Here is a 12,247-nt window from a genome sequence, read left to right as displayed (position 1 = left end):
GTTCTTAGGTATATGATGTTTATTTAAACTTGATTGGTATAAAATTATTAATGAAGGTTATCAAATTCCAAATTTTCCTAATATTTTCAGTTCAATTTCAAAAGAATTCACTTATAAAACTTTACACATTTCGTGCAAGGTATTCAGGTAACTAAGTATACAGGTAGGCGTTTTCACACAGTGGAACAAACATCTGTGTGGATCCAACACAAGAATTTTCACACTATCTACAACCCACCTCCTCCCATAACCTCCCTTTGAATACCATGATGTTCATGTAGTAAAAAATATCTGATGCAATAAAATGATTATGATATTTACACTTTATTAATACACATATATTTTGGACTTCTAGTGAAGCTAAAATTAGACATAGAAGTCAACAAAAAACAATAATAAGATGCACTTAACAACTAATACTATTTTTTCATATTAAAAATTATTGCTTAGGATGATACTTATTTCTACTCTCAAAGAGACAATAGAGGTATAATGATATCCAACTCATTTGGCATTATTATGGTGATGAGATCTTACTGACACCTGGGATAGCAAAATTAATTCTTAAAATTGTGTGCATGTTTATATTCATTTTGGATTATGTTCTATGTGTCTGATTTGTTTATTGTGTTGATAGTATTGTAATGATTAATCCCTATTAATTTAAAAACATAAGTCCAGTTTTTGTTACGAGTTTGAAACGGAAAAGATCCAGTGTGAAATAAAAAATAGTCAGAATTAATAACAAGAAAGTAATTAATCCTAATAAGGATCAATAAACAGAAAATTATACTCTAAATTTGTATTCCATTGAATCATGAATTTTGTTGAGTTAATTTTATTCTTATTGTAATATAAGATACTGTATTAAATAACACTATGTAGAACTTGTTTATTCAAAAACCTATACACAAATAAACATTTATTTATAAATACTGTTGTCACCCTTGAAGGTTATAATAATTTATAAATAAATGATATGATTTCAAATACAGCGTGAAAATGACCTCCAGAGGTTAAATGCTCTAATAAATTTTATAAATAAATAAATATTCTTATGATAAAATATTACAAATCTTGTAAAATATTTTTATGTTTAGGATATCCATCTGAGTTATTCTACAGGGGCAGCTCAATGTGGGAAATACTCTACGGTATGATTTTAGCATACCCGCTAGTCTGCTTTTTCTTTGTACCTGTTTACTACAGCCTCAGCACAACATCAGTATATCAGGTAAATTATTACTAAAAAATATAATATATTAATAATATCCAACTGATATTTACTCTGTCAAAAACAAAAGGTAGATAAAACAATTAAAACTAAAGGCAAAATAATAGCAAATAGCTTAATTTGTTCTTATAATAAAAGCAGCACTACAGACTGCCATACTGTTACAAAGTGTAGCTGGAAAAGAATTTTAACCTGGAATGGACAGATGAGTCTGTTGGGCCTAGTTACAACAGTTCATCAATATTTTATATAAGATCGTACATTCAATTTAATTCATTCATTACACTTCTGACTTATTTACTAATATGGAAATGGAAATTTTTAGGTATTCAACCTAAAAAATTAAAAATAAATTGCTTCAGAACACCAAAATGTAAAACAAACAAATGTCATTATTGGTCCCTCACATTCGTCTGTCATCCTGAGGGTTAAATTAATTTTAAAACTCTCAAAGAAATGTGCCATATGTACAGTGGTAGTTCATGAGTAGACTAAACAGGGTTTATTTAAATAATCATTGTATAAAACAACTCAAAAACTCGATTGTAAAATACCTTTCCTAAATAGAGACTCCTTCATTTTTTTTATTTACTACCCTTGTGAAGTAAGTGTCAAACATGCAGTTTGCTAACAACTAGAAGGCATTTAAAGGCCTAATTGTATGAAATGGAATTTTTATTGGGAAAATAAATAGTAATTTGTTGATAAAATGAACATAAACAAATTATACATGAAACTAACTTTTTTACACTAAATTAGCTATTCTGGAATATTCTTTATATGTAAAATGTTGGCAGAAGCACAACCGAATGCACAGCCAGCTTCCTCTCGACCTACCAACTGAGTTCAGAGGGTTCATTGCTCAAATTGCTCTAAATTTGTCAGAATGTAGGCATTCTGTTTTTGTTGATTTATTCAATCTCTAATAAACATTCCCTATTTACTACTGTTGTACAATTGTAATAATAATTGTACTTTTCTTATAAATCTAAGGGGATTACCTACTCATGAGGACAAATGGAATAACTACCTCTGGATGTATTTCACCTGAACATTTCTGTTAAATAAAACTGATGTTCAAATTTTAAATTGTTAATTAGCATTTATCTGTAAGTCAAATTAAATAATAAAAAATAAGGACACTTTTTCTTGACAATTTAAGGCAGCAAAGTCTTCCATGATTGAAATTTATATATATACCAAATACTAAATAAGGCTTTATCAATTTAAAATTTAAAATGGAAATTAACTTTTTAAGTTTATACATATTGTAATAAAAATAATTATTTTCATTATTTGAGCCAATCTAATACCTACCCATTCTGTAGAATATTAATTGTTTTTAAACAAATATTCTCGTTATTTCTTATTAAACCAATTTTATCGAGTGGTTGTGTTAGATTAATTATTTCTGACTCCGATGTGGGGTACGTACTTTACACCAGAGGGCCTCTACAATGCGTGTTCATAGGCAAGGTAGCTAGTTAGGAGATGAATAGACAGGATGAGTCTTATGGGAACTAGCCGTAAATACTTGAAGGATGGAATGAGCCTATCGGTCAAGTGAAGCAAGTCCTAAGGGAACTAGCTTACATTTGTGAAGTGGATGTAGGTCCTTATGTAAGGAAGTAATGTTTTAGGAATGAGAGATCCAGAGAAGACAGAATGAAATTATTGTCCAATATATATTACTAAATACTGTTCTAGAATGTAGTGATCCAATGTGTATATAGTTACTCACTGCCTACTAAGCAGGAGAATTCCCTGAAATGGAAATTCGCACTGAGGTCTGCCTATTTGTGCTTAGTTAACCTTCAGGGCTATTAAACATCATCGAGAGATGCTAAGTGTGCTGCGACATTTGCTTTTAGTGAATAAGAAGATTTTATTGTAATATTTATTAATTCTAATAATACATTAAAGAATATTACAATATATAACATGCTTGTCACATATGTGAAATTAAAATATATACAAGAAAACACAAATATTAATATACAGCGTTTGCTTGCTGCCAATTGTAGTTCATGTGTTAGCTGGTTGGTTGTATCATGTTGACCTATAGTAGTTAGCGGGGCTCTAAGTTGTTATAGTATTGACCAAAAGATATCGGTTTCGCTACAATTTATTAAAGTAAAATTAACCATTTCATAATTCATGGAACATTTTTATTACATTTGAAATAACTGAATGTGTTCTAGATTGTCCAATAAATTCTTATATGAACAGTTTGTTATGCCAAAGAGCTATCCTCAATAAAGGTGCTAAAAAAAGAAATGTGTGGGGGAAAAACATACCTACCGAAAGTAGTCATAAATAAATAATTATTATTATAACCACTTTTGGTTTAAATTTTATCTAGTAAATATTTTTACAGTACTTGGACCTGAGGTTCAAATCACGCCTGGTGCGATGCCTTGCTTCTGGGACCTATGTCTTCAGGAGTATCCTCAACCTCGGAGTAACTGTCTTCACACCTTGTGTTGCCTTGAAAACTGTCATTGGCCTGCCATATTGGGCTTCAATTTCAGCCATTGTTTTTATTTCCATATTTTTTGTCATGATGGTAAGTTTATGCATTTATGCATTGTTTTTAAATGTGGCTATTTCATAAAATTATAGATATTTTATCACTATGTATGACTTTTCTCAAGAGAAAATGTTTCAATAAAACTCATAAATTATTTTAAAATAACAAACAGATACTTTATTACTTCTGTGTGAGTATATTATTTTAGGTATTATAATAGTATTGTGGCAAATGATTTATAATAAAAACTGTTTTTCAGGGAGGTTTGAGAACCGCTATATTGGCTGATGTGATCCAGCTGTTGGTTATGCTTTGCTGTAGCATGATTATTCTCATTCAAGGAACAATTACTGCTGGAGGAGTAGTGAATGTTGTTAACACATCCTATCATAATGATAGGCTAAACTTCTTCAAGTAAGAATAATTTACTGTGTGTATTTCTTAATGAAAGTTAATACTTATACTGAAAGATTCTGTTTGCTCTCTATCTACAAACAGTGCTATTAATAAAAAAATTATTAGTGAAAAAATTTCTAGCTGATAACTCAGATACTATTTTCTGTATAACACTGTGGACAGTCATGCTAAATGTTTAGTAATTCAATAATTGTATTTCTGTTGAATATAATTTATTATCTTATTATTAAAATAATACCCCATTAATCTTTTCAATAAACAATTTTCTTTTTAGCTTTGACATGGACCCCACAGTCAGAGTAACTACAGTTTCTGCTATTGTTGGCCAGTTGTTCATGTCTCTTTCAATATTCGGCTGTCAACAGAACTTTGTGCAAAGATATTGCAGCATGTCTTCTCAAAAGAAAGTTACACAGTAAGAAAATAATCCATTTTGATGCATAATAAAATAATTAAGTTTTAATTATAATTAATAGCATATATTTGATAAACTTCATTAAATATTAGAAAAATAACATAAAACTTTCTTTTAGGACTCTTATGGCAAACATACCGATCATGACACTTCTATTCTCATCTTCATGGATCGTTGGTATGGTTATTTATGCCAATTATGCTGATTGTGATCCCAGAGCACTTGGTTACATATCTAGCATAGATGAAATTCTTCCATTCTATGTTGAAGACAAATTTTTCTTTCTACCTGGATTTCTGGGACTGATAATGGCCTGTCTTTTCAATGGAGCCATGAAGTGAGTATTAATTTATTATTTAAACTTATTAAATAATAGATTAAATAATGAATACTTGATATTGGTCGACTAGTGCTCAAATGTTTAATATTAGATTATTTACTAACCTTAAATCATTTAAATACAAATAAATATTCCGTTCAGAAACAATAGGCTTAAGATTGTTCTTAAATTAAATATTTAACCACATTTTTACTGAAATTTAAATTTGTTGCATATAATTTTTATGTTCAAGATTAAAACTTCAATATGGTTTTACATTGTAATTAATATATTAAAATTTGTTGATCTTGTCAAGTGTGAATTGACAAATAAAAAAAAAAAAAAAAGGAGGCTCAATTCAAATTTGTGAAAGTTTGAATCCTCTTTACTAACGTTTAAAGTTCTACTGGCATACAGAGTTCAGACTGTTTACAAACTAGCATAATATTTTATCCATAAAGAAAAAAAAAACATTCTCTTTTAGTGATAGTCTAAGTCTCAAAAATAGATTTCGATTAATCCATAAAAAACTGTTTCAACACCACACTTTGTATGCTTAAGAACTACAATTTATTCTATGATAAAATTCTAATGATTCCAACATTTCTTTGGTGTCCTTTTCATCAAATGGTCAATTTAAAAAATATTTGTATATTTTCAGTTTATTGGTTTCCAACCTCAACTCCATGGCAATCGTTATGTGGGAAGACTTTTTCTTCTTGATTCCAGCCTTTAAGGGTATTAGTGAGAAAGCTCAGCTGTACTTCATCAAAGCGCTGGGTAAATTTGTTTGCTGATCTTATAACTATTTCTCTGTTATAACTATTCAACTGTTTCTCTTATAACTATTCAAAATTAATACTGACTTATTTATGCCTGTTATTTATAGGTGCAGTTTGTGGGTTGATGATTATGGGTATTGCCTTTGTTGTCGCTATGCTGTCAGGTGTGATAGAAGCATCAATGCTCATGACATCTGCCACTAGTGGACCACTGTTGGGTGTATTCTTATTGGCTATGTTTTGTCCTCCTGCCAACTGGAAGGTAATTTTTTTTGCTAGAAGTTAATATATTTTATTACTACATGTATTTTTTATAACCTTTGCCTAGTGAAAAATAAATATAAATAGAAACCAGACTATAGTAAAGTGTAACCACTTTTTTTGTCTTTCATTTATAAATGAAAGCTGTTAAATAACAATTTATAATTTTTGGATCCATAATAAAGTTGAGGAATTTAGGTTAAACGTTTTATATATGTTTTTTATGATTATCAATTAAATTAATTATAAAACTGGTTACAATTTATTTGATAGATTATTTCCTCATTTACTAAAAAATTTATTTTGATAAGAATCATCTATAACCTAATATGGAAAACTTATTTTCAAAGTGAATAACAAGATTATTTTTCTTTTTGTAAATATTTTTTAAATGTATAATAAACAAAAAATATATATTCAATGATAATAAATTATGTTCATATAGTGAAAAGATTCCTTATTAATTATTTATAAAGTATTGTGGGACTTTACGGATATAATTGAATAATACAATCAGTCTTGAACAAAATACAATTTATATATTGTAAAATGAAATTAATTGAATTTTAAACACAGGGAGCAGCTTTGGGAATGATTACCAGCCATGCTATAGTTATGTGGATAACATTTGGACATCTCACTGTCGAAAGGCCACCGATTCCTCTTTTACCAGTGTCTGTTGATGGTTGTACCAACACTACATTCTCACCAAATGTTCCTCCACTTCCACACCATACGGATCCCGTTTGGACAGAAGACTTTGATGTGGACCCAGTTGTCAACCCGGCAGCTCATGATAAGTAAGTAATTTTATTTCATCAATTACAGCTATGCATTTTCTATTGCTTTTATAAGAATCTCTTAGGTGAAATAATTGAACCCACATAAGCAATAAGGAGCCAACCAACATTAGTTTATGTTTTATAAGCTATATCATAAAATTTCTTCAATCCAAGGCTCTGTCTTCATCAAATAGTGAAGAATGCTCTAGGTTTATATTATGAAATGAAAATTGCTGAAAAAACAATCACAACAGATTATAAAACAAAGTTTTATAAAAACATTGGTAGTTTCTTATTGCATGTGTGGTTTCAATGATGTTTTATACAAAGAAAAAAGAATGAATACAAGATTGAATTATAAGTTTATTTTTAATTATGAGAGATAGTTGACCGTGGATGATGAATGAGGAGAAGAAGCTGGTTGGGGGTGCGGTCAATGAAAAACACAAATAAGTTCGATTAACATATAAGTTTATTTATTATGTGCTTAACATAACTAAATTAATTTTAATCAATTGAACTAAAATCAGTACATTTTTTATTAGAATTAAATTGTAAGAATATAAGTAAGCATTTTAAAAATAACTCAATCACTAATTATCAAAGTGATTTGCATAAAAATGTAATTATCCTTTTAGTAAAGACCATAATTAATTTAAGAACTAAAAAACAAGCTTAAAATATTTGATTTATTATTTGTTACAGTGACTTTTTGACTTCTATCTACCTTGTAACATACATGTACTATTCACTGTTTGGAACCATGATAACAGTCATTATTGGTCTTCTTGTCAGCCTCGTTACCAGTAAGTTAATTGAACTCTAATTATTATTTCAAAATGTGTTACTTGAAAGTATAATCATTAATATTTAATGATTTTCAACTATCTGTCCTAGAGAGTATAAACACCTTTTTTTTTAAAGCACATTAACCTCTCAAATTAACATTTTTTCTATTTCATATTATGATATTTATATACTTTTTTAACGTACTTAAAGAATTTTTTTGTCCCATAGAATCAGACGAAGATAGCTATGATGAAAAATTAGTTCACCCATGGGCAAGAAAATTTTACAAGTGGCTACCAGGAAAAAAGACATGCTTCATAAACATGGAACAATCACAGACAAATCCACATTCTGTAGACTGTGAAATATACAAGCCTAAAACTAATAAAATTTAAGGAGGAAAATAAATTTAGGTGCTCTCACCTGTGATAAATCATTCCAATGTTTAGAGCTCGTTTAGTGCCTTTTGAATTAACAGTTAGGATACTTTGTGTATTGATGTTGTGTTAGGATAACTAATAGATCAGATATCATATTTTTTATAAATAATTTTTTTAAAAAATCTTTCTTGACTTTTATTAGTAATTTAAATAACTTTATTTTACAGTACTCAGTTAAATTATTAAAGTATCTTGACGAATGATCACTTTTTTTACTAGGAATTGTTGTAATAAAGCTATCATTTGTTTCAACTCTTTACACAAGATACTGCCAAAAATGGTGAATTGAGAGTCAAGAGATTTTTCTAAATATACATCAGGAACAGTGCCACAGCTATTAGTCCAGGTGAAGTTACCCTAACAGAATACTCTAATATACTTTGAACAGTATTAGACTCAACTTATCTAATTATGTAATTGATTGTTACGATTGTAAATATATATTTTAGGTCAGCAAGTATGACCAGTGAGTGTATAAACTTTATATATACATACCTATGTGAGTGTACTATATTTAATCTATAAGATGAAGGTTAAGATGTATCAGAATTCATAAGATGCAGTCTCTAAATACTCTTAATTGTAAGAATTGAGTGGTTACGTTTGTGAAATCTTATCAAAAGAAAAACAGTTGCAGCTGTGGATCCAATTGAGCCATATTGTGTTTGGGGCACATATGCAAGCATATGGTGATAGGACATGGGAATATTTTAAGTTTAATAGAGAAAATAGGAAATTTAAAAGATTATATGACAAAATGACCAAAACTTCATTGAATACACCTTAAAAATATAAGTTAAACCTTATGAATTCTGATGTATTATAGCCACACCCTATGTGTAAATAATATCTCAGGAGATTGTAAACTGAACTCGTTAAGCTAATATTTGTAATTAGAAGTTATATGCATAATTTTAAGTTCAGTAGTTTGTTCCTTTCTATTGTGAATTTTTTTCTCTTTGTATACTTTTTATTTATTTTTGGTCCCTTTTCTTTTGGAAAGATCATGTATTTTTAAGGATATTTGCATAGTAAGAGACTGATGTTTTGTCAGTAAATGATTTCTTTTATGTATGTTCTTTATATAATAAAAGAGATCAGTTCATATCCAATGATGAATAACAAATATTTTTGAAGACACAAATATTTATTTTAGTTTTTGTTCATAGTTCATCATTGGTTATAGGACAGAAAAAAAATAAAAATAAGTAACAAAAATATTGGCATTATTTTTATTTAAGCTTCCTCTGCCAAGCTTCAAATAACATAATCCAAAAGACAAAAATTCCAAAAATGTAAGATTTAAAAAATTTAAATCTTTTAAAACAAATAAATTACAGAAAAGTATAGAAAGTTTCAAATGGATTAACAAGAAAACAACTTTTTGTTAAATAGCTTCTAATTATTTAGATAAAAAGTGCTCTCACAATAAGTATTTCTTTCACGACTATGAAATTTTTTGCAATCCATTAATTAATGAAAAAGAAAAGAAATACAAAGAAATTAATTACTGAGGTTTTACTCTCAACTCAAATGGAATTGTCAGGGCATAATTAAAATAATGTTTACACACAGCTAGATTCTGTTTATTCATTTACAAATGGAATTTTAAAAACATTGAAAAAAATAACTTGTTTGGCAAAATATTACCAATATAATTAAGTAATATATACAATAACTGGTTAATCTAAATTCACTTTCTCTCAAATAGAAGGTGTTCTGTGTGATAAACACAGGACAAAAATTGTTATTAAAAATTAAAATTTAATAAAAGGAAAACTTTAAATGACTTTATGGTCTTAGTTTTAAAAGAGAGATATGTCATTACCTCTTTTAATAGAGGATAAAGTTTACTCCTGGAAAAAAAGTCATCAAAATATGGAATAACAAACCAGGGAAAATTGTGAAAACCACAGAAACATATGTAGTATTAAGTTTAAGTATTAAAAATGATTTCATCTTCATTTTTTGTATCGAAAGTTTACTGAATTTGAATGCAAAAGCAAGCCTGTTACCTAAATATAGACCCAAATAATCAATCCGTACATAAAAAAAAGATATGCAAAGAAATAAAAGTGAACAATTAGATATCTTACAATATGCTCTATGGTGAGAGCCAATAATCCACAACAACAAAGTTATTTGTTTAAGCTTGCTTAGTATATTTTACGATATATATATATTCCAGAAACTGGCAAATTTCCTTAGGTATACCTTTATAATTTCATGAATGAAATGTGGTACAGGAAAGTATTGTACTTTTGAGGGAGAATTTTATTTTAACAAAAAAATTTACCATGTGGTCAAACTGCCTGTATGCTCTATCACTTAGGGACAGGTCAGAATTCAGTCTCTTGACTCTATGGTCATCCAAAGTATTGTAGTAAATAGGAAAAAAGACAATAGCCATCTCATCCCGAATAAATAAAGGCTTCTGTGAAAGTGATATCTGCCTCTTGGTGGAGTACATAAAATTGCATCTGGTCATTTAGCATAGATCCTTCTTGCTAGTTTGACAGTACTGTATTGTCCTAAAAAGGACAAAACTGTGGTGGAGAGTGGGAGCAGAGAGGGATGTTGTGCCATCTGAAGCATATCAGACTACTAGATCTCTTTAAAAAGGGCACTTCCCACGAGCAAACTTGATTTCACTTGACATAAAATGTCTAAAGCTAATTATAATGCTAGTAGTTGGCATAATAAGCAGGGATGATCAGAGGAACACCACATTCCCCAATTATTGATGAAGTTTACATACAAGGTTATTTCATTAGGGTAGTTTGAACTGGGTTTACAGATAATTTAATCTAAATATAGTTAAGTTACAAAAGCAACTCCATAACCAGAGAATAAATTCCAATTATGCCCACTACAGGTATTTTATATTTACTAGTACTAAGGTTTTTACCTGTGTGGGGATACTATGTGTCAGTATAAAGCCATATGTTGTCAGAGTAGGGGTAGTAGATTGTTGTAATACCCATCACAAGTTAATAAAAATTATATACATAGAACTATGAAAAAGAAAAAGATACTAAATTTCAACAGAAATGTATCTGGATTACAACCACATAAGAATAAATGAAATAAAAAATTCATCAGTGAACTCCAAACATGAAACTACTTGTTAGTGAGATATTTTTTTCTATTAAAATGCCAAATATTAGAGAGGTGAGTGCATACACACTGGCAAATGTCAAGTGTTAAGTTCAGTCAATATTGATTGCCTACTTTGATTCTACTTAATAATAATAATAATAAATGAAAGGAATAAACTAGGTCAGAAAGATACTATATTTTCATTATGCTTAACTGAAACAAAATATACATAATAAAATAAAAGTAATTAAAACAATGATAAAATTATTTCTTTGCAGAAAAAGATAAAATGTATGGAATTAGTGCAGTTTACTGTTATTGAGAAATCAAAGGGTAAGGGGCTGAGAATAATTTAACTTTATCTAACATTTCAACACTCAATAATGCTCAAAATATGCTAGTTTATATTTAGTATGTAAGTAAACAGGAAAAAGTGCAGAAGTTAAACTCAAGCACAACTGAAGAGTGGGTAAATTGAAATAGGTCTCATAATTTTCTTATTAAATGTTGGGGCCATGTATATTTGATTTTATTAAATAAGAAGAATGTTTTCAAAATAAACTTAATGCTTTTTGAATATGTAGCAGCATCATTTAATAACTACATTGTTGGAAAAAATTATTACAAAAATATTTAATCCTCACCAAAACAGCTTTAGTCTAGAGCAGTGATTCCCCAGGCAATACAATGACTATGTTATTCCATGAATATGTTTTTTCCAAACAATATGAGAATTATATAACACCCAACTTCACTTTAGAAAAAATAAAATTGGTCCCATAAAGTATTAAATTTCATGAAAATAATATTGACTGGAAAAATCATAAAAAATGTATTGCTGCTTTACTTAGATAGTGGAAAAGCTTAAACAAATAAAAATAATTTGTCTCGTACAAATTCCAAAGACAGCACTACATATTGAGTTCACTTTCTCTATTCGGTTTCCATTACAGACTGTCAAAAAGTAATCCCAATTAATGGTAAAATCTTTCGAATACATCCAAGACAAATTTAAAAAGAAATTTTTTTTCTTTTAGTTGAGCCACTATCAAAGTAAATGCATGAGCATAAACATATATGAGTAACTATACTATATATTTATATATATAAACAACTAAAAATGTACAACTTAAATAATGAAAAAAGAAGTGTATAATTATTTACAGAAAAACAACAAGA

General features: G+C 28.6%; 1 protein-coding gene across 6 annotated transcripts in view; it reads left to right on the top strand.

Annotated features, from left to right (window-relative positions):
• Nucleotides 1-9,081, top strand: part of LOC106686120 (sodium-coupled monocarboxylate transporter 2) — a 131,231-nt gene extending 122,150 nt beyond the window's left edge. For all 6 annotated transcript variants that reach the window (XM_014429277.3, XM_067047789.1, XM_014429271.2 and 3 more), the window contains 10 exons: nt 1,101-1,234; nt 3,612-3,800; nt 4,024-4,178; nt 4,456-4,596; nt 4,715-4,933; nt 5,577-5,695; nt 5,805-5,959; nt 6,535-6,758; nt 7,446-7,546; nt 7,758-9,081. In XM_014429277.3, the coding sequence (XP_014284763.1) occupies nt 1,101-1,234; nt 3,612-3,800; nt 4,024-4,178; nt 4,456-4,596; nt 4,715-4,933; nt 5,577-5,695; nt 5,805-5,959; nt 6,535-6,758; nt 7,446-7,546; nt 7,758-7,924 (1,604 nt within the window). In that variant the 3' untranslated portion in view covers nt 7,925-9,081. The remainder of the gene's footprint in view (nt 1-1,100; nt 1,235-3,611; nt 3,801-4,023; nt 4,179-4,455; nt 4,597-4,714; nt 4,934-5,576; nt 5,696-5,804; nt 5,960-6,534; nt 6,759-7,445; nt 7,547-7,757) is intronic.
• The last annotated feature ends 3,166 nt before the right edge of the window (nt 9,082-12,247 follow it).

This window comes from Halyomorpha halys, unplaced genomic scaffold (assembly GCF_000696795.3).
Source record: "Halyomorpha halys isolate HHAL.00 unplaced genomic scaffold, Hhal_1.1 Scaffold34.1, whole genome shotgun sequence".
NCBI classification, from domain to species: domain Eukaryota; kingdom Metazoa; phylum Arthropoda; class Insecta; order Hemiptera; family Pentatomidae; genus Halyomorpha; species Halyomorpha halys.
The sequence above is the reverse complement of the archived record's forward strand: the minus strand, read 5'-3'. Positions and strand labels throughout refer to the sequence as shown.